At 45.0% G+C, this 23,364-nt stretch overlaps 1 protein-coding gene across 1 annotated transcript in view; it reads right to left on the bottom strand.

The window, feature by feature from the left end:
* The window catches only part of ABTB2 (ankyrin repeat and BTB domain containing 2), a 111,625-nt gene that overhangs the window by 14,595 nt on the left and 73,666 nt on the right, over window positions 1–23,364 (bottom strand). The window contains exons 3-5 of the mRNA XM_041412778.1: window positions 22,065–22,275; window positions 1,843–1,995; window positions 35–200 (exon numbers count right to left, since the gene is read on the bottom strand). Coding sequence (XP_041268712.1) covers window positions 35–200; window positions 1,843–1,995; window positions 22,065–22,275 — 530 coding nt within the window. The remainder of the gene's footprint in view (window positions 1–34; window positions 201–1,842; window positions 1,996–22,064; window positions 22,276–23,364) is intronic.

Raw genomic sequence — 23,364 nt, 5'->3', positions numbered from 1 at the left:
TTTTGGGGTGGTGAGGGTTTGTTCTGTGGCACACCTGATCATCCATGGTGTTCACCCCGTCGGGGCCCAGTGCATCGATGGCTTGGCTGATCAGATCCGTCCTCCCGCAGTTCAGCATCCGGAAGCCCAGATCCTGCTGGAATTTCTCAGTAGCAGATTTAGCATCCAGTCTCCGGAAGGAGCTGAAGCAGCATTCAGGTCTGTGAAAGACAAAAGAATTCCTGGACGGTGCCCATACCATAAGAAAAATATATGGATCCTTAGTCTTTTCTGGGCAAAAAATATCAAAATTTTTAAAAAGTATGAAATAAAAATCAAATTTAGGCAGGGGAATACCCTCAATGCTTTTCCAGCAATTCAACTGAAGGAAGTGCTTCAACATTTCTGTGAGGATCTACTAAATCCTTATCCTTTAGATGACTATCAGGACAACTTTTATGTCATCTGGAAGGAGCCCAGGGATTACTGTAAATCCTCTGGCTGGCTGCTCAGACTCTTCTGAATTCCAGACCTGGAAGTGTGTCTCCTTCACTGAAGGATCACTTCCCAACTGGAGGCTGGCACTGGGAGCTCAGCCCTTTGATGTTATTTTGGGGTGAATGCCTTCCACAGTACCCGCCTGGTTTCCAGCACAGGCTCTTGAGTAAACTCTCAGTGAGTGAGATATCAGCCTGCCAAGTTCCTCTGATAAATGAGATGCTTTCAGCACAGCCATCCTCCTCTGGAGAGCCTGGACAGCCTGCCAGAGGAACAGGCCACTCATCACCTCACACAGAAGATTCAGGATGAATCTCATATAAAATCCTACCATAATCTTATTCTAACTGGTATCATAATCTAGAGTGTTACCCAGAATAAGATGTAATTATGTTACATAATAGTAAGAAGAAAGTCAAAAAGAAGAATTATGCAAAAAAAAAAGCAAAATAAAATGACTCCACTTGAAATCCAGTGAACTTCAGAAAAACAAAGGTTTTTGAAGGGAAGAAACTTGCCTTTTCACATTTTTCCTATCCCACAGCAAGTCAGGAATAAATAAATAAATAAACAATTAAACACACAAACCAATTTCAAGACCTTCTTTTTCTCTGAACATGCTGGATACAAAAGTAGTGTTTTAAAGGTTCAAATAATGCAATCTGGAATTAACTTTTTTCTTTTTTTTTGCTAGTTTAGATCTTTCATTCAAGCTATCTTATAAAGCAAGGAATAATCTTGCAATTAAGTCTGAGGCACAGAAAAACCCTGAACCTAAATACTTGCATTTTGTATTTAACTTTCAGAAAGACAAAAACATCTTTCAGCCCCAGCTGCAGAGTTTGCCCAAAGTTCCTTTATCTCTGGAAGTACCAGAAGGTTAAACATGTATCGCCTGTGCGGCACAGCGAGATCTGGTTTCTGGGAAATGTAGTGAAAGTATGACCCTGAGATTAGCTCCGTGGGTTAGAGCATGTGCTGATACTTAAGAGTTGGACTTGATGTTCCTTGTGGGTCCCTTCCAGCCAGGAACATTCTGTGCCTGAGAACCAACAGCTCCCACCTGTGTCCTGCTGGGGCCTGGGCTGTGGCATTTCCAGCGCTGGAGGGACTGATAAGAGACTGAGTGAGCTGAGCTACAGCCCATGGAGAGGACTTTCTGAGTTTGTCATCTCCTTTGGAGCAGCAAGAGGTTTTATTGTTTAAAATTGTCCATTTTTGTGCTGGTCATTGCCCAGCACCGAACCCACCACACTAATTGGCGCGTTGGCCGGGAATTCTCAACTTGGCGAGCCCAAACCGCTAGAGGAAAGTTTAAAGAAGCTCCAAGGAGCGGAGGAGCTTCCCAAAGCTTAGCCCACGTACTTGAGCTGGCGTGGCTCGCAGTCCAGCCCCGGGAGGAGCAGCCTGGCCGTCTGCCTGATGTCGTCGCTGTCCACGGTCAGGCTGCGGCGGTGCTCGGCGTAGGTGATGGCCACGCGCATCCACTCCATCAGCGGCGGCAGCAGCATGAAGGGGCTGTCAAGGGAGGGCAGAGATCCATTATGCAACAAGGGCTGAGGCTGGAGGACGCTTCGTGTGCTCCTGGGGGTGCCAGGGGGAGCCTGGCAGGGATAAATCCCACCTGAGGAAGGAAACTGGACTGGAAGGTCACGGCCGCAGGAAGGAGTGGCTCAGCCTCGGTCACCCGAACAGGTTTATGTAATAGCTGTGCCTGTTATTCTAAATAATCCATAGGCACGGGATTATTTATCATTTATTATTATTTTTACACTCCTCCACTAGGAACATGAAAAATATCCTTGACTGCCTGCAACTTCAAACCTTGCAAATTCAGTCCTGCCTTCATTAATCTTTACATTACTGGCATCCCCACAGCTTTTTGCATTTTGCCTTTCTTAAGCAGAGCTCAGTTTTGCCCACCTGACCCTCAGTTTTGCCCCCCTGAGCCTCCAGACCACAGAACTGGTGGAACAATGAGGTTTTACTCAATGTGAAGGGCTGCAAGGCAATAAAGGAATATAAATAAGGTAATAACAGCAGCGCCAGCTCATGATCAGCCCCCCTTACTCCTGCTGTAAGAATGAACACAGCACTGAGATTACACATTAATGTATAGTTACCATAATACTCTCATACACAACACATCTCATCCACCCTCTCAGTATACAGCCAGACTGATCTATTCTGCTTGATTTTTCCCCAAGGATACCTGCCACCCCAGTGGAAGGCTTGGAAGTGCCAGCTGTAATGAAAACACCTCTCCCATTCCCAGTAACGACTTCATTAACGCTGTGGAAAAAGGAGAAAAAAAAAAAAAAAAAAAGCCTGTTCCATTTAACTATTCAAAAGAAAAGAACTGAGGGAAGAAATGATCAATTCCTTTACAAAGTTCAGAGAGAAAAAATATATAAATATGAGGGAATATGAACTGATTTGGGCATTAATGAAAGCAGCTGAAGCCATGAAAGGCATTTTCAAAGCTGTGCCTGTGTACATGTGTGAGGGTAGGAAGAGTGAGCTGTACCAATCCCGTTAGAAACCATTTATTCATAATGGGATTTACAAGCAGAACTCTTTTTATCACGACTTTGAACACCCTTCAGGCTGGAATAACTCCACACTGTAAAAATATGTGCTGTTCCAATTTTCCCAGTTGCAAGGTGCACCCTGAAACGCTGCCATTATCACTCTACAAACACACCCACTATTTTCCCCTCTTTTCCTTCTCTTCCTTTTCTTCTGAGTTGTGAAACAGCTTCTACAAAACCAGAGGCGTTTTAAGCACCGGATCCTGGACTGCCCAGGGCCGGGGTGTTTCTAGCAGGACATTGACCTTCTGCTGTTACCAGTTCATTTTTCTGTCAAAGAATCAGAATACCAGGGTTGCTGATATTGCTGCAATCACCACTTTGAGAATCACGCAGCAGCTCATCCTTCCCAAGACTTTCTGAAAGGGATGGGATGAATCATTCCAGCTCCTCCAATTCAGAGCTGATTGACCTCGTTAAGGGAAGAGCAGGAACTGTCCACAGGCATTTGGGAGATGCCTTGAAGCAAATTCTCTGCTCCAGAGAATTTCAACTCTTATCCAGCCTGGAAAAGAGCCATTCACACTTTTTGAATGCAGGTACTTAAGAGAGGAGCCAAAATAATTATTTATCTTTTCTATGTACTCTGCAGAGCCTCTAGCATGGAATTCCACAGAGGTGGAGAGGGCAGAGAGGTAGGCCAGGGAGGCTAAAAGCACCAAAATTAAATACAGAATTAAATTATGTTTAGATTGGGAACGCTCAGGAGCACTGGAAAAGCTCCTCTTAAAAGAGATTCCATCTGCCACCTTTTGTGGTAAACAAAGATTTAGGCCACATCCCAGCTTCCCTGACACTCCCATGGTGGGAACATGGCTGGGCAAGGAACTACGTCCCTGATCAAATCCTGGTGACTGACTCAAGCCAGAACCTGTGGTCAGCCAGCAGCAAATGCCACGGAGTCTGCAGCAGAAATAACACCTATCCTGATGGAATTTCCACTCTGCAAAAAATCCACATGTGCCAGGGTTATAAACGGCTCCCACACAAGCAGACCTTGGATGTGGAAAACTTGCTTTGGGAGGAATGGCAAGAAGAAAGACTTTTTTTTCCACCCTTCTGTTTCTTTTTTTAATCTCAACAGATTTTTTCCAAAGGCTTTAAAAGTGACAGCTCAGACTGCCTGGTTCTCCTTGTGTCCAAAGGGGAGCAGACTTTGGAATGCAAAAAGCAGTGTCAGGAAGGATGTTCTCATCCTGCTGTCCTGATTTTCCAAACCCCACCACTGGCATTGCTGTGCAAATTGGATAAATCATTCTTTATTATTCATTATTCTATCGAGGGTCACTATAATAGCTTCAATTGCTATTTTGCTGGAAAAACTTTTCTCTGCAAAATTTCTAGCTTGAGGATGGGCTTTTTACTCTTTCCCCCTGCTTTTACTCAATTATTTCCTTTCTCCCAACTTGGCCACGCTCTGGGAACAGCTTTATCTTCCTTTGCTCACTGACACTCCACCAGATAAGCAGCATTATCCCAGGACTGAAGCAGAAAGAAGAGGTGCAGTTCAGCTGGATGAAACACCAACACTGGGTCACGTCGCACTGAGAAAATAAATGAAATTACTCATTTTCAAGAAAATAAAATGCCGTTCTCAGCCCTGTGGCCCTTAACCTGGGCATCCATCTGCCCCCAAGGAATCACTGATCATTTCACAGTCTGCAGCAGGGGAAGGGGGAAAACCTTCATGGAAAATTAACTGGGAGATGCTGCAAGCTAAAGAATTAATTTCTGTTTCTGCACTCCTGCCTGTGCCATGTTCTGCCCGCTGCCATTTTCCTCTGGTCTTCCTGACATTTAGAAGCATTTGGCAGCTCATTAAATTCCACACTTGAAGTGATCCAGCCTTGGGAAGCTGTCATATTCCAGCAGCAGCTCTCTGGGGACACAGACCCTCGGTTTTCTTGGAAGCACAATGCCACCATGCCTTCTTCCAGTTTTTTTTTGCCATGAAGCTGTCTTGGAGTGATGCCAGTGTGAACTGGGATGTGCACAGGACTGGGAAGTGGAGCAGGAACTGCTCCTCTTCCATACACCTTTGTGAAGGATCACACTGATGTCTGATACTGTCATGGGCTGTCAATATTCCACCCATAGGTTCTCTGAAATTCCCTCCATCTGGAACTGGACAGCCACTCCACTCCGAGGGGATCACCTTGGAGCTGGGTGAGAGTGCTCTGAGAAAGAACAGACTTTATTGTGGGCATTCCCTCTTCCTTTGAGCTGAACCATATTGTTTTATTTAGACGTAGCCAAGGAGGCCAGGCAGCATTTGGCAGAGAATTTACAGCAAGTTTTAGGGTAACTTTTTCCTGGAAAAGGTACTTTCATTAGAATGGCTTTGGACATGACTGGCACATGGAGAGCACATGCAGCATCTCGAGGAGAAGCTGTGGGATCACAGACTTTCAGGGATATCCATCACAAAGAAATCATTCCCCAAAGGGGGCTCTTCTGGGGATTTCTAGGAGCACTGGGATCAAGATATTTTTGGCAAAGGGAAATTAATTGTATGCAAAAAGGAGAGCACTCCAGAGGAGTTAGAAAATCACATCATCCTTCCTCTGCTTTGAGCACCTGCTAACTCAGGTGAAGACAGCGGGGGTTTCCCACAAAAAACAGCCATTCTATCACATTCCTTCCCCATGGCTGTGCCCCCAGGGGGATCCAGTGACAAGACTCCTGAAAAATCGGAGAGTCATAGAATGGTTTGGGGTGGAAAAAGCTCATCTTGTTCCAACCCCCCTGCCATGGGCAGGGACACCTTTCACTAGCCCAGGCTGCTCACAGCTCCTTCCAGCCTGGAGGGAAAAAGGAGGAATAAAACATTTTCCCTGTTGCCCCACCTCTTCTCTGCTATTTTTCACTGCCTTCTGCTCTGCTGCAGCAAAATAAAGCAGGAGCCAACAGTGACAGCAACAGCAAGAAAGAAAAACCTTGTTCTTCTAAACAAGGCTCTCCTTCTTCTAAAGTGGGAAAGAAAATCCTGTCCTAATGGAAGCAGGTGGGAATGGCAAAATTCACCTCCCTGCTGGCAGCCTGAGCAGGGCCTGAGCCACACAGGCACAGTCTCCCATCCTGCCTGTCCAGAGGCCTTCCAAGTGGTCTGAGTGAACTAAAGCACGTGGAAATCTCACAGTATTTATGGTCAGAGTGGGGTAGCCCGTGGTAACCCCCCGTATTTGACTTACAGGAACTATACAGAGGCTCCTACGGAGAAGAATCCCAAATGTTTAAAGATCAGTGTGGGGTTTTGCAAGGGACTAAAAAATAAAAAGGAAAGGTTTTCAGTGCAGTGAGCTAATGTTTGGATTTATTGCTGGAATCAAATTCTATGGCTCAAAGTCACTCAGATGGAAAAATCCCAAGGATGGCAACAGAGTCAAAAAGAAATCAGAGTGAAGTCTCATTACTTGGAGAAGGGAAAAGATTCTGAGGCAAGACAGAGTATCCAAAACTCAAACCATGGCACACTGATGTGGAAAACAGTGGCATATTTACAATTTGGATTCTCAAACTCTAAAACCCCTCTTCAAGCAGCAGGGAGGAAAAAAGAAGTATTTCAGCGTATGTAATTATATGTGAATAAAATAACAACAGAGATGTTTATTTAGAAGAAACACAAAATTGTTGCTCCAAAATACAACCAGCGTCAGATAGGAGCTATTCCTCACAGATTCAAAAGTATTTTACAAAATTTCAAGAGCTTCCCACATTTACAGGAGAAAAAATAGGAATGACCATGCTGGGCCCTATTCAAGGTTTATCTCAACATGTGCAACATCTTTCAAGGCAGACAGTCCAGATCCTTATAGAAAAGGAAGAAGAAATTTAACCACATCCAACTGACCCCAAAAAGTGTTCTTCTGACTTCCCTTAAAACAATGACTGGCTCACATCTCAGAAGATAAGAGTTCTCAAATTTTAGTGGATCGTTATCAAGTTACTAAGGCCTTGGCTTGACTATGCCATGAGTTTAGAGAGTTATCCTGCTGTCAGACACTAATGGAATGAAAGCCATCTGGTTAATATTATATTTATTGGGATCCTTTCTCCACTGAATCTGCCTTCAGAGTTTCCTCTTTATATAGAGAATATAAAATGGTACAAGAGTAGTTTAAATCTAGAACTGGCAGCTCTGATCCTTCTTCCCACAGACAGAAATAACACCTTTTCCATCCTTTGCAAACCACACTTAGAAATAAGGTGCAGCATCAGACAGGTTTTACTTCATGTTGCTACAAATTAAAGGAAAGATTAAATTTGAGTTCACTAAAAAAATAACATGAAGTAATCATTGGGAACTCACTACGAAACTTAAAAAGACCTCTCAAGTCTGTGGGTTTATTTATTGTAATCACATTTTACAAACTTTACTTTACCAACAGGGAAAAGATTTCATTTTCAGGCTGGAAACAAGCACTGGTGCTGCTCTGGAATGTGCCATGTGTCTCATTAGAAAAACATACTTGCAACATCTGCAAAGCTGAGGCAGGAGGAAGGTTTCTAGAGAGGCAGAAAATAATGAAAACCAACTGTAAATGTATACAGTTGTTGATAAGAGGCAGATAAATATACATGATGGTTTAACTATGACAATATGGTCACAGTTATGGGGTCAAGGATGTGACAGATTTCCATCTGTCCCGCCAGCCCCACACGGAGCTGTTGGAGCCCTGATGGACACGGAGGAAACGCAGAGGAAGGAAAACCACCAATCCTGCTCCTGCTGCTGCTCCCAACTCCTCAGTGCCATGAAACTCTCCATAAGGTGAAAACTACGGCAAGCAATTTGGGGGATGAACTATTCTTCCATGTGTCTGGACCTAACTGCAGTCCTGACCTCAATTAATATGGAGTGAGTCCAGCGGAGGCCACGGAAATGCTCCGAGGTCTGGAACACCTCATCTCTGCAGCCAGCCTGGGAGAGCTGGGATTGCTCAGCCTGGACGAGAGAGGGCTCCAGGCAGACCTCAGGGAGCACCTAATGGGGCTCCTGGACAGCTGGAGAGGGACTTGGGACAAGGGCCTGGATGGACAGGACAAGGGGGAATGGCTTCCCACTGCCAGAGGGCAGGGACAGATGGGATATTGGGAAGGAATTCTTCCCTGCGAGGGTGGGGAGGCCCTGGAACAGATTCCCAGAGAAGCTGTGGCTGCCCCATCCCTGGAAGTGTCCAACCAGGTTGGACAGGGCTTGGAGCAGCCTGGGAGGTGTCCCCGGCCATGGCAGTGGGGTGGGAGAGATCAATTTTAAGGCTCCTTCTAACCCAAACCACTCCATTATCCTGATTCCATGATTATTCCAACACTACTCTGGCCAGGCCATCAGATCCAAGCCTTTCCCACCTCTTACAAAAATGTGACTGCTCTGGTTTGCAAGCACAAAACACCTTCCAGACAACATCCAACCAGTGCAACATGTGGAGTCCTGGTACCCAGGACCCACCCTGAGAAATCTGACCCAGGAAAACCTTGCCATGCCCAACAATTCCAGCAGCAAAGGAAAAAACTGGTGTATTTTGGAGCAGGACAGGAGCACAATTTACATGCATGAAAGGAATGAGCCTGTAGCAGCAGGTTAGGTGATAGTCAGAGATAAACACGGGCAGAGAGCCAGAGTGGGGTGTCTGCTATTCTTGGATCAGCCTTGATCCTGTGGGCAGAAAAACCAAGTGGTAACTCCTACGGTGCATTCCAGCAGCTACACTGGCAAACTAACAAAAACAAAACAAAACCAAACCAAACACAAAACAAAACAAAAAAAAAAACAAAAAAAAAAACCAAAAAAAACCCAAACAAACAAACAAAAAAAAAAATCCCATGCTATCTGCAAGCAGATTTACCAGGGGTCAGCTGGTTCTTCACTACCCACAGCCCAGATTCCTCCTTCCCCGATTTTTTTTTTGCCCATTACACGTAATTCCCAGCAGCAGGAGCATGACTGAGACAGCAACCCTTTTAGTTATGACTTCAATCTGATTTGCCAACGTGCATATGTTAAAAGCATATGCTGGCTCTGGAGCCAAAGCCAATCTGCCAGATTCAATCACTGAACTGGTTTTCAGGGCCCAGTTGTAAAATCCTGACACGGAGCGTTGCCACGCTCATGAAAACTGCCCGGAGCTCCCCAGTTAAAGCTGTGTGAGCAAAGAGCCAGGAAGAGAAATGGGGTTTTTTTTCTGTAGTTCTGGAATACTGAGAGCTGTTCAATTAATTATAGCTGGAAAAGTTAGTTCCGTTAAACAAGGATAATTCTTAGTGAAGCAAAGGGGTTTTCACAATAAACAGGGAAAGGTTTCCCATTTACATCCCAGCACAAGCCAAAACCTAATTAGTGTTTCAAATAAGACATTTTAAAACACAGAATACTGGTATTTAGAGGCAAAACATTTCAAGGTTAAAAAGATGATTTTAAGATGTTTCTTTCCCTTTCAGGACTAACAAAAAGTTGATGAAACTCCTGTTTTTCTATAGACTTGACTGATGTGGCATTCCTGCGCCACGTTACACTCCTGTGAGCAGGGACACTGTGTGTCATCAGTCACCCCACTGCTGATATCAGTGCTACCTTCATGAAAATCTAAGGAATCTTTTGGCTTTTCACTTTCCTGGAATCTGAGATGTTCCAGGAATTAATTTAGCATGAAGGCGCTAAGAACACACCAACATATGCGGGTTTGCAGCTCTTTTAGGTGAAATAATGCAATGTGTGCTCTAAAATCAGGTACCCACTCCACCCAATGATGTAATTTAAGAGTCCATTTGCTTAAATAAAAGGCATTCAAAGCCCACGGGGTGTAGCATTTGTGAATGAATGGACAGCACTTTTCTAATAGTGCCATGTAAGACACAAAATCTGCCATTAATCAAAGCTCAGAAGGAGAAGTAACACCACTGCTGGATCAAATCGATGCCAGTGTGGCATTTAAAAAGTTTTTAAATTATTGTTTTGCAGGAAGACATCACTCTGTCCTAAAGGCAAACTGCTCAATGAGCACATTTCACCTAAATCTTCAAGGAGCTTCTGCTCGGCTCCTCAGTTCTTGTCTTAAAACACTGAAGAGCTGCTGTGCAGAATGAAGAGAAAGTTCCAGTGGTGAATGAATTTGTTTCTGCTTTTTACTGGAAAGCAGAGTTCCATGTTTGCATTTTGCCTTAAAAAACTGAATAAATAGTGCCATGTAAAGTTACAGATACGAGAAATGCAAGCAACAGAAGCATCCTGAATTTAAAGAAAACACCTGTTGCAATGAAGTCTTCCTGTGCCAGACAAGAAATCATCTCGTTCTTCCATTTTGTGTTTAAGACTGTGAAATCTCCTAATTTCAAACTCTTTGTATGGTTCTATCTCTGGAGTTTTTATGATCCTATCAATGGGCATCATCACTGAACCAAAGCAGCACTGGGAATGGCAGACACAACAGCTTAACTCTGGGATTCTGGTAGGTGGATTTAATTGGCCAAGCTCAAATTCTTTCAGTTTTCAAATATCCTAAATTTAGAGCATGCATGCACTACATTTCAACATTTGGAGCTTCTCAGCAGATGCCACAAATTCCAGCTATTAAGTCTGCTTTTAGTGCCAGCAGTGCTGCTGAGCAGCCTCTTGCTTTGCCTGCTATAGTGTATGACCTTCTACTGAATCTCAAATGAGAGTAATTAAAATTATTCAAATAGCTCAATATATGGATGCAGCAGATCTTTCAGCAGGTCACAGCTTGGCCTAACCAAGAGCAATGCTGACAGGACACACGGAAAAAAGCTCTTACCCTGACTCCCTCAGGATGCTGTGGTCAAATACCAGCACAAACAGGAGGCCAGAGGCATAACCAATGCCCTCCTACAAAGCAACTTGTCAAATTACCAGAGTTTTAGATCTGTTTCTCATGGACTGTGAACTACAGAGTTGCAGATTTTATGCCCAGATGGCAAATGCTTGGGTAAGACACCAGCAATATTTGTTTACACTCTGACACCTGCAGCACAGGGCGATGAAAAAACCCAACTGTCACTCCAGTCTCCATATCAAGTTATCTGCTACCCCATCTCTCTGTCTCTCCAAAAAGCCACACTTAAATAGTCTCATATTATTAGATTAGATAAACATTCTATTAGGGATAAGAGAATGAAGTTTTCTTATGCTCAGATAAAACCTGTTCTTGCAACAGGCCCAAGCTGGTTCATGCTGACCACAGCTGAGGGAGAAGCTCTGTGCTTCCTACAGGAACACGGAGGAATTCCAAGCCCCAGCTGCTCTCTCAGCTAATGACCAGCATGAAAAACCAATAATTTTTGTTTCTAATGCCAAATGGCAAGAGATTTTCCCTTTTCAGCCCCATTAAAATGCCGCTGCCAAAAAGCAAATCTCAAACCACAGAAGCATCAATGATTGATATGATAAAAATGACAAAGCTAAACATGAGTCTATTCTAACACCACTGCACTCATTGTGCACAATTATTCTTTTTCAGCTTGTTGAGGAAAATATCAGCATTCTAAAATTCTGCTCTACACTTGAGTACCTGTTGCTTCAATAAACTGTTCTCTCAGCATCCAATGCTCTGCATTTCAAGCACAAAGAAAGAGTAATCAATAAAATGTTTACAACACATGGCATACACCTTTCTTCCCAGGGTTTCTACCTCAAAAGAACCATGAGGGAACAAAATTATTTGAGAAACAAACTGGGTTTCATTTTATTTTCTTTGCAGCAGGTACCTCTGAGCCCTGACTGTGAATGAGGCTGTACAGAGCCCAAATTTTGTCACTAAGCTGGGGCAAACTGCGCTCTCAGATTAAGGCACTTATCTTTAGGTATCTTGAGTGTCTGAGCAGAGACAGTTTAGCAGCCCAGAAGTAGCCCCAAAGTGTGTTAATTAAATATTGTAACTTCTTGTACAAGGAAGAATGGGATGCCCAGATGGAAAGTCACTTAAGGAACATATGTTTCTGTGATATTCCACTGCACCAGCTCTTCAGAGAGATCCTTCCTGAAGAATTTGGCAGCCCCAACAGGGAACTGAGCACTGGCTACCTGGCACAGCACAGGGCTGACAGAGGGAACTCAATCACCCAGTCTGGCTGCTGGGAGCAGGATAATTACAAGCAGCTAAATTCTGAGCAGGTTATGTTAGCCCTGTTAAAATTTCATGCTAACATGCTCCTGTTCCTCTCAGACCATCATCTGGAACTGCATCACAAACAACTCATCCTTTCCCACTGAAAATGTCCCCAGTTCTGCAGCACCTGTCCAAGAAGAGCCCCTTGTTTCTCCAGAAGGATCTTTTCCATTTCTGAACAAAGCCAAAGGGGTGAGGAATTGTTAACCGAATTCCTGCCAGCAGCAGAGAGTTTTCCAGCAAGCCTAGGAATAAAACCTTCCAGCTTCTGCCTGCCCCTTCCATTCTCTAGACATGATGATAGACTTTCCAATCCCTGGAAGAGAGACCTGCAGGTACAAACTCTCCAGTGGAACTCGAGTTGCCAGTGGTTTGAGTCCAGGCTGGAAATGCCCCTTCCAGCAGCATCAGCAGCAAAGCACAGCCTGGTCCCTCCTCTCTCAGCAAACACGTTAGACCAGCAGCCATGGGATCAACACCAGGTGCTTCAGCCCCAGGAGACTCCAAACCCAGGGCTGAATCAGCTCAGACATGCAGCTCATTTGAATGGGATTTGTCTTGCAGAGCAGAGGTGCTTTTGGAAACACTCTGTTCAGCAGTTGCTGTAAAAACCATGTGATTAAAATGGTGCAGTTTAGCTCTGTAAGTGACCATGAGGTCAGGGCAGCACAGGCATGGGATGGGGAGTGCAAACTGCCTTGGAAAAGGAAACCCAGCAGAGACACACCTACCTAGGATTACCCCAGGGAAAGCTTAGGTCTAATCTCCACAAAGTCAGAGAGAGAGAACGATAGCTGCTATTATCACAAATTACACCCAGAAATATTTATTCTGCAGTGGAGCTTGGCTCTCAGCAGTGTGTTACAAAGATGTCAAGAACAATAACAGCAAAAGCCCCAGCAACCTGCCAGCCCTGGCTGCTGCACAGCAAAGGCTCAGGATTGTATTTATTTAGTGTGGCCTTTGTTAAAAAGCACCAGATAACTCCTTCCTCAGGAAACAAGCAAGTTCTGCAAGGGAAGGGCTGCAATTTAGTCCAATAGGAAATAATATTAACTTCAATTGGCAACAGCAATTACTGAAAATGGAGAAACTTGTTGGCTTGTTACCATCACCGTTCTTTGCAACGTGCACAGAACTTTTCATCCCCAGAATTACTGATTTTTCGTTGTATTAGTTACAAGAACACTGTGCTGCTACCAGGAGGCTGTCCTTAAGGATCTGTCCTCAAGGAAAGATGGAGACAGGAAAGACAGAAACCTGCAAGACTCAAGCAGAGAGGTGCAGACTCTCAGTCAGTGCTCTATTATTCCCATAAAGGTGGGAAAAGAAGCCAGATTCTTGCCTAATTCATTCCTGTGTTTCTGTAATGCTCTAACAAGCTTTGCTTTAGGTCTCACTGGATTATTTTCTTTTCAATCTTGATGCTGGTTTGCTGCTCATCACAAGGAGCAAACAACAAACAACACACAACCCAGGCTGCCCACGGGCACTGGAGATTCCTGGGTGCACCAGCCCCGAGACTCCAGGCAGCTGAGTTGCCAGGCTCTCATCTTCTTGCACCTTCTTTTTTATCTGAGCAGATGGAAACTCCAGAGCAGGAGCCAAGAGCTCAACGTGGGCATCTCTGCCGTAGTTACAGTAATTACTGGAGCTGTAATTGCAGGGTGGTAACACACACAAACACACACACGGTGCCTGTTGTCTCTCCTCTGCCGAACAGCACAGTCAGAGATCACCTCTCCACTTCTCAAGGCTTTCACAAACAGGGACTTCCACCAGAAGTGCCTTTGGTCCGTGATGGCCTTTGCGGGGATTTCCACCCAGCACCGGGGTAAAACCAGTGTAAGAGCAGAAAACTGTGGTTTTCAAACAAATGTTTTGTAACTGACAGGACAAAGAGTGTCAGACACCTCACACTTCTCCAGGCAGGTGGTGAGGATCAACCACTGCCTGCTGAAGAACCAGTTCCAGGGAACAAGGTATTGATTCCTGTCGAGTGGGAAATCACCAAGTGCAGAGATGTTAAACAACTCTGAAGGCAAATGCTGAAATTAGAACCACAGCAGCACAGGACAGCTGGGGCACTTCTGGAGATCATTCAGTCCAAAGCCCTTGCTCAAAACCAGGGTCAGCTGAGCACACTGCCCAGGACCACAGGAAAAGGGTGATTTTTACCCACCTGTACCAGTGACACTTGAGACTTCTCAGAGCACAAAAAACAGCAGCCAAGTCTCAAGACAGCCCAAAAACCTGACTTTTCCCCCCACAGCTTCACACAGAGCCTTTATAATAAAACTTTTGTTTCACTGTACTCTCTTTTGTACCAGTAATATTTCCCCTGTCTCTCCATGCAGTCTGCTCTGTGCTGCTCCAGTTCGTACACAGGGAGAGCCTTCTCCTCCCACTTTTGCAGAGAATTAAATAATCTGTGTTTGTATCACACCCCTGCTCTGAAACAGAAAGATCAGAAGATGCAGGGGCTCCTTTGGAAGCACTACAATAACACTACAAACTGCTTACAGCCAGCAACGTGGAAGAAAGGCTGGTCTGTCCCAGGTGTGAGATATGTGGAGTTGGAAAAAAACCCCAAAAACTGAGCAGTGCATGTTTATACAAACAACATAAAAGAGAGGGGGGAAAGTATCTAATTGAGAGTAGAGTGCATTGCCAGCTTCAGCAGTTGCACTTGGATGGATTCGATCCTCAGGGTTTGCAATTAATTCCCTTCACCACTGCCAAGGTCATCCCTCACATTCCAGTTCTGCAAGCTTTGAACTATAAAGAAATGAACAATTAAAAAAAAAAAAAAGACAGCTCAAAATACCTCAACAGCTTAAAAATACAGCTTAAAAATACCTCAATAGGTGATGCCAGGCACAGGCAGGAATATTCCAGGAATGGAAGCATAACTGGGGTCTGTCACCTACTGACTTTAGCCAGACTTGTTTTAATTCCCTTCCATTTAATATTCCATAAACACTTCATCCTGTGTCTCTCTGCAGCCTTTCAGTTAAAATACCAGGAGCACATATGTAGGAGTCCCACTTCCATGGGCTCTGACTGTCAAAATGTCTTTTTTTTTTTCATTTTGATCTAAAAGTTACTGCTGAATATGTACTGAGATGTCCCATAAACAGCAGGAAGGTGAAAGCTGCTCATCATAAATGTGCTAAAGCTACTCACTTCTCTTTTTAAAAGGACAGATGCTCTCAGATCTCAAAATTGTGCAATATATTCAATGTTTTGAACTATTTAGTATGGACTCGGCAAACAAACGATCCAGCCTAAGGTCAGGAGCTGCACTGCCACTGAACAGTTAATTTCAGTCAATAGCTATGTGTGGGTTACAGCTTACTGGCCTCTGAAACAGGGTTATTCATGTCATCCCCTTGTGAATGAGCACCTCAAAATCACAATTAAGGCTGACATTAACTGCTCAAAGTCTGAAAAATGCATGGTAGCAGCCTCTCTCCCGGTGTTGGTGAAGGAAGTTGATCTTATCTGTTTATAAGCTTTTTATTCAACTAATAAATCTACCAGACTAGGCTTTCATGGATAGCAAATAGCTTTTTTTCCCTCTAAAAAGGGGGGGCACATTTATATGTGCCCTTTGCACAAGCAATGCCCTAATGGCACAGTTCACTGTAAGGCTTCCTTCTCTTTCCCTATATTTAATCACTATATTCCTATCAAAACAGCTCTGGGGGAAAGAATAAAATCAATGGACTGTGGCATGGGGATGGGGCTGGAATGTGTGGACACATCTTTCTGTTGACTTCAGGGATATTCTGAGTGGATTTAAGTACTGTTAAATTCTGCATGATCACAGCATTTTGCTCTCTCAAGGCAAATGACTGGATCAGGGTCTGCTTTTATTATTCCTGTCCACCTATTTTTAAGTGGTGAGGCAGCTGCAGACAGAATGGAAAGATACTCAGAGCTCTCAGACAAGAGACCTCAGAACTCGTTTTACTGCAGACCTTTTCAAAGGAACTAAGTGTATCAAGTTCTGCTCTTGATACTGCATGGAAACAATAGGGTATGGCTGTAAAATAAAAGAATTCAGACATAAATACATTAAAGTGGGATTAGGAAAGACTAGGCCACAGATAAATCTAAAAGACAGGCAATGATGTAGCTATGGCACTTAATAAAATTCCATAAACCTGCAGTTAAAAGGAGCAGAGGGGAAAAAAGCCTCATGACAGATCAGTGAGAGTCTGGAAAGATCCATCTGGAGAAGAGATTTGTCCTGAAAAGCCTCAAACAGATCTGAAAGCAGGGATGTTGAGGATGCAGCTCAAGCAAACACAGGTCTCAGCAGCAGGCTCTGCAGGTTATTCCTGATTTTCCTTCCTTTCCTGCCAGCTGGATGCCCATGCTATGCCAAGCAAGACTTTTTGGAGACAATTCCCATTAATAACTGGTCTATTAATATTCTCTTTAATCTGAATTAGAATCTTTGCATAAATGTGATGCATGTGACCGAAAATCACTCCTGTCTCAAGCAATTCCAGAAGGAACATTTAGTCGTGGCAGGCATTTTTTGAACACAGGGAAGGAACCCAGTGAACCATAGGGGAAGGAGCTGCAGGCTCTAATTATTTCTAATGATGCACCTAGAAATCATCAAGTAACAAGGAACTAAGTAAGATGAAAGTCATGTATTTTTAAAACATGAAATTTAGGAAATATGATGAGGGGACCTAGGGTCACTAGGGATGAAAAGCTAGCCATGGCATAGGGGCTCATTATTTGCAGTGACCACTGCAAATCAATCAGTCAATCAATCAATCAATCAATCAATCCTGCTTGGGCAGGATTTTGACACTCTGCCAGGAAGAATTAATTTAGACCCAACTCTGGTTTCTGTTCCAGCCAAAGTAGGTCTAGATTACACACATGACAAAAACTATCAAGTGTTCCAGCCAATGACGATTTAAATCAATAGTTCAGATGTTGGAAGAATAGAGTATTTAAGCAAAGAGCACTGAAAAAACAGCATGAAAGGGCTGCAGTCTTTCCTTTTGTAGCATTGATACATCTTCCTTCAGAATCAGATGCATTTTTCCAATAAATAACACTGCTGGGAATATTCCACAGAGAAAACCAAAATAGGCAGCTCAGCTCCTTCCTTTTCTGCCCAGCTAATATGGCACAGAGTCCTTTTTTTTCCTGCCTGACTGTCCTGAAAAAAGATGGTTTGCATGTTTATTCTTTGGCTTTGGATCATGAGAGGTAACAGATGTAATGGGAAGACTCCCAAATCCAGGTCACTTTTGAGTTTGGTAGGTAAGAGCAGCCACTGAGCTGAAGGCAGGATGAGCAGCAGCATTCCTGAAGGATTTTCAGTGACAAGGGAGAACCTGAGTGAGGCCAGGTTTGTTTAGAAGCAGCAAATCTGGAGCCTGCACATGGCAAACCCAACGAAGCCTTCTCTTTCCTTAAGAGGTGGCCCCTGTAGCAGGCTTCTTGCAGTTTTCCAGCTGAAGAGCTGTGAATTTCCTTTAAATTGACAAACCCCAAAATTTCACTGCCGGCAGCTGACAAATCCTCCATCAGCTCTGGAATTTCCACTGACAGGCTCAAGATGGGTGCAGTCTGTAGGCTTCTGCAGATGTAAATTGTTTTATACTCCCTCCCTGATGTTTGGGATAAAATAATGCACCAGCAAATTCAGACAACATGTAAAACTTGGCACTGCTGCAGCATGGACAGTTTGGAAAGGCCTGACATGGCTGGATCGACAGGCACTGATGGACAAGCCTGGAATTAGCTCCACAATGTCCTACAGACCAACAGTACCAACAAGAGACAAAACTTTAGAGTTTTTTTTTTAATAGGGCAGCTGGAAGGGGAAGAAACCCAGCCTACCCAAACACACAGACAATCAGCTACACAAGGAAGCAGGATCCAACTTTTTCGCCTGTTCTCAGGCATTAGATCACGCTGACTTTCCAACAATAAGTGCTGCAGGGAGATGATAACTAAACAAGAGACAGGATGAGGGCAGTCAGTGGTGTCTATTCCCAACTTTAAGGTTGGACCACTATTCTGGCCAAGTAATTAACCCAGGGCAGAGCAGTCCATTCAGCAGTAAAATGAGCCTAAATATTGACCTCGATTTGGGCTCTGTGGGAGCTGACAAATACTCCCCAAGATAAGCATCACTGCAAGAGCATTCCTGCCTTGACGCACCATTAAAATAAAACAAAAGCTTTATATCCCGCTTGGGGAAAAGTGAAAAAGGAGAAAGGAACTTCGTTTACCTTTGAATGGCTCTTCTCAAGACACAGTATCCCAAACAATCGCAGCAAACATGCTCTGGGACGTGAGCTCAGGCTGCAGGAGTACTCCCAAGCTCAGCCTGCCTGACATAAGCAATGGGAGAAATCCCAGAGCAGGAACAGAGTGAAGAAAGCAGAAATGCCACGTGCCTGGTCCAAAACCACACAGTTTGACCCCTAACACAACACAGGCTAGGATCTCAGAGAAAATAAAAGTATCTTATTGCCCAGCAGAGGCCTTTTTTGCAGCAGCAGCACAGATAGAACTCTGCTGACACGGAAAAGCTCCGAGCCTCCGGGCACTCAGGTGTATCCTCACTGAGCTAGTGCTCACCTCAGGGTCTAATTCCCTTGCCAAAATATTGCACAAGTGGCACTCTGTGTTTGCAAAACGCTTCCTCAGGAGTCCTGTTCGACCCCAAACAGCAGATGGTTTACTGTCTGTGCAGCACACAAGGTCATTCTGGGGTTCCAAGTGGGTCATGGCTTGGTTGCACAGCGAGCAGCTGCATTTACTTTGGAAATCCTTCGTTTTGCCTAGGACACCTGAGTGCTTTCTAATTCTGCCTCCTCTCCTCCTCCTGCTTCAACACCTTCACCTGAAGATGCCAGAAGCAAACATCACCAACCCACAAACTCTGCAGAGTTTCAGCCTGTTGGGTATCCCAAAGCATCCACATACTCCAGAGAGCTGTACAGGTGACTCCATCCACCCCACTGCTGCAGCCATCTCCAGCTTCCTCACTCAGGTCTTTTGCCAAGGTGTTTAGCATGGATAAAAGCCCACTTGTGTGGGTTGGAACTGGCTCTGTTCACCGGGGTGCCTCAAATCTGCAAGTGTGTCTGTTTTCATACCCTCTGCAGCTTGCTGCAGGGTAAGTGCAGAAGCTCAGCCAGGCTTTTGAAAGCCCCACATGGCACGTGACAGCTCCATTAGGCACGGTTTCAGAACCAAATCCTAGGCTTGCCTTCATGCTGAAGTGAAGATCTTCCAGACCCTACAGTGTTATGATTTTCACAGCATTCTGAATAGCAGTGTGACACACAGAAAGCCAAACTGCACAGCAGATTGTCAGGACTGTGGATGAACTACTGCAGCTCCTTCCACTGAATCAGCGTGTCTCGTGGATCTTCCCCAAAACCAGGTCTTACCAAGCCTGCAGCTCTAACAGCCACCCAGCCACCCCTCTCTTTGCTGAATTTCAGATCAATAGATGCACAGGTTTAGGCAGGAGCATGGGGACTGAAGCACGAGCAAAGGCAGAACAGGTCAGCTTTATTGTCCCTGCTCGTGACCGGGATTTTTCCAGCAGAAAGCGAGCTGGGACTGCAGAGCACGGAACACGTGTGTTCCAGAAAGTGAGCACACACACACACAAAAGAGCAGTGCCCAGTCTGCAGCTGATTTAGCGCAGCTCAGGGAAGAATAAAAGAACTGGGCTGCACAGCCTTGCCAAGTCACATTAGGTGCATCAGTGCCCTCGTCGCTCGCGCCGCGAGCCCGGCGCCTCGCACGCAGCCTCGGCTGCCTCTCTCCTCCTCAGCCAGGAGAGAGCAAAGCACCTCCTCTGCAAAGTGCTGCCAGCAGGATCCATCCCCTGCCTGTGCTAGATATGTGCCCAGAGCTCAGGACAGCGAGACACAAACACATCCTGCAGCAAATGAAACATAGGGTTGGATGGGCAGTATTAATTTCATTTCCAGCGTCCATAAATTTTTCAAAGCGCATCCTTTAAGTGCTCAGGTTGTTTTCTTTTTTTTTTTTTTCTTCATGTCAGTTTTTAATAATGTCCATTTTAATATATCCTCTTTAATTTCCTTTACAGCTAAGTACTGGTCAGAAAAAAATGGCAGAAATTTCCCTTACCCCAGCTGTTGTAGGATCTAGTGCGGATTTCAAAACAGAACAGAGCTGCAGCCTCCAGAAAAACTCCGGTGAACCATGTGAAGAGCATTGTTTGGGAGCAATTGGAGAGATAACTGCTCTCCTGATTTAACTCATTTATTATCCCCAGTGTACAAAATAAGTAGCTGCAGTAACATCATTACACTGAGAGCACTGAAAAGAGCACAAAACAGAAAGCCTAATCTACATTTCTGCTACGAGCTGTTCAGCAGCCTCAGCCTCCCAACCACTATGGGAACCAGTGGCACAACTTTACACAATCTGGCCTCATGAAAACTTTTTTTTGCACAGTGTGCAAAATCAGCAGCCTTGCACTAAGTAGGGGCAACCTAGATTAATGTTAGTGGGCACAAAAAACTGAGCTACCAGCAGGCTGAGGTGTGCAGCCATGCTTCTCTCTACCCCTATTTCATTCAACTTAATTCCTTCTGATTCTTCATATCTGTACATCTCTTCCCTCTCTTTGTAGAGTTCTGCTCTTTTTGAAAAGATTTCAGGGGAGGATCAAACAGAAAGGCAACCTTTTTTTTGCTTCTGTAATTAATTATTTGTGTGTTCCTACGATTTCATACAGATTTCAGAAGCTGGGGCTGAGTACAGTAAAGCCCAAGGCGGGAAGAAGAAACCATGTTATTTACCAAACTGCAGAGATGTTCTCCTTTCCCTGCTCACCTATCCAACAAACTTTCTGCTTTTCTGTCTTACGAGTATGGCCTCAGCACATCAATACACCAGGAAACTTCTCAACCACAGGCTGCTTTTGGGAAGGGCCAGGGCCAGGATAGAGCTTTCTCTCAGCCTGATGTCCAGCAGGCCAAAAAGACATCCAAAAAGCAAGCTAGAATAAATAATGGGTAACCAAACAGAACTTCCCATTTAAGATTTCTGAAATGAACAGAAACTTGGATGTGCACTTGGAAGTGGGGAAACAAGTCTGGAGTGGCCTGGGTCTCCCTACAGAATGCAACTGGGGAGCAGGAGCTGCCTGACCTGTCCAGGAACTCAGCTCTGAGGGCTCCTCAGCTCTCCTGAGCCACCAGCCTGTCAGGCAGCCTGCCAAGGGGCTGGGCAGGAAGGAAACCAGGGAGGCTTCCAAGAGAAAAAACATCCCGCTGGAAAATTTCTGACTGCTCTAATAATGGCCCTACTTTGAGAGCTGGTCACGGAGCTGGCAGAAGGCAGGGAGACCCACTGCCTTCCCTGGTTAGCTCCTGGCTTCCTACAGAAATTTCTTTCTACTCCAGACACACAGCACCAACTGAAGTAATCCTCAAGTAGGATGTTCATAAATCCCCTGCACCCTCCCCGCAGCGAACGGCGTTGCTTTTCCCCAGAACGATGACAATTGTTAATTGGCACCATTCAGGAGGTAACATTTTCTTTGGGAAGGCCTTTCCTGCTTTAGGCAACCACATGTACTTTTGGCAAGGTCTCCAGACAAGCCCTGTTGGCAGCACACAGCCCTGTGCCTCGCTCGGAAAGACCGCACGAAAAACCAGCTCACTTTCCAGCTCCGATTCCAAGGCTTCGCAAACTTGGCAGGGCTGACAACCTAATCTGGCCTGGCTGCAGGAATAACTGATGCCTCCTAGGTAGCATCCCACAAACCTGCCCTGGAAATCCAACAGAAGGAGCCCTTTCAGCCTGCTCCGTGCCCGCTCCCAGCTCACCGACCTACCGCTCATTGCTCAGCGTCATCCTCGGAGGGTCCAGGTTGGGATTCTCCATGGACTCCATCTGGGGACAGCGTAGGAAGTAGTAGAGGGTGTGGAGGGCATCAGGGGACCAGGAGATGGGCTGCTGCTGCCGGGTTTGCCGCACGGGGCTCATGCCGGGCCGGATGGTGTTCAGGCACTGCATGTGGTGCATGGCTCGAGAGACCAAATCGCCTGCGCGCACACAGGGAGAAAACACAAAATCATCTCTTTATTAGGCACCCACGATGCTTTCAGTCACGCTTCTTGAACAAATCAAAGCTCTCACAGCTCAGAGGAACGTTTGCTGTGTGCACAGAACCTCCTCCACAAAGACAGAGGGTGTCCTGTCCCTCAAGGCTGCCACTCGGCAGCACTTTCTTTCAAATACCAAGTTATCAGCTAGAAAACATGAAGTGCAACACCTCTCAGTTACCACACATTCTCTACAGTGAGTTTGCTGGTTTACTGCTGGTGTTCTCCTCTTTCCACCGACAAACACCAAATTTTTTTGCCAGCCTACTAAAACTACCGATGTCTTTGCAAAATGTCCTCTGCCCGACCTGGCAGTGACAGTTTCACAAGGCAAAGTCAGTAGCACCAATACTTCACTCTCCTTTTTTTAGGAGGTTGCTCCCATTTCTTCCAACTGGGTCATGCTGTTCTACCCTCCTGCCCAGACACTTGAGACAAATTAGTGACATTATGTTCAAGACAGAAACCCCTTCTTTGAGGGGTCTGCTGCTCCCATTCTCACTCCAGCTGCAGGTTTCTCCAGAATGGCAAGACCTGACTCTCATATTAAAAAGCCAATCTTTTATCATGCTGGCTGTCTCAAACTGTGCCAGAAATCTGTCCCTTAGCATTACAAGAAGCTCAATCCAGGAGGTCTCTGGGTTTCTCATTCCTCTTGGTTTTTGAACTAGAGCCAAGCTGTCTCTGTGTCGGAGCACGGTGGACCTGAGGAGGCCTCGACAAAGGTCACCTGGATCACACAGTTGCACTCAGAATTTTAGGACTGCAGATTTTTAAAAAGTTCCCAGAGCAATGACCCCAAAGCTGGTCTTTTTGCAATAAGCTTGCTTTAGGCACAACCCTGTTTAATCTCCTTGTGTTGTGGTGCATTACAAACTCCAAAAAGCTTTAAATGCTTCATCTTTGAGTGGTGTGATTACCAACCAGTGAGCTGAATTATTACTATACTTAGCTAGGATCTGTTTTTTCCTTGGGAGAATCTCTGCTGCTTTATGCTTCACAGTCCCCTCAAACTCTCACAGGAAACAT

The sequence above is a fragment of the Onychostruthus taczanowskii genome, unplaced genomic scaffold, assembly GCF_017590055.1.
Source record: "Onychostruthus taczanowskii isolate IOZ18803 unplaced genomic scaffold, ASM1759005v1 scaffold101, whole genome shotgun sequence".
NCBI lineage: Eukaryota > Metazoa > Chordata > Aves > Passeriformes > Passeridae > Onychostruthus > Onychostruthus taczanowskii.
This window is presented reverse-complemented; position numbering and strand designations above follow the sequence as displayed.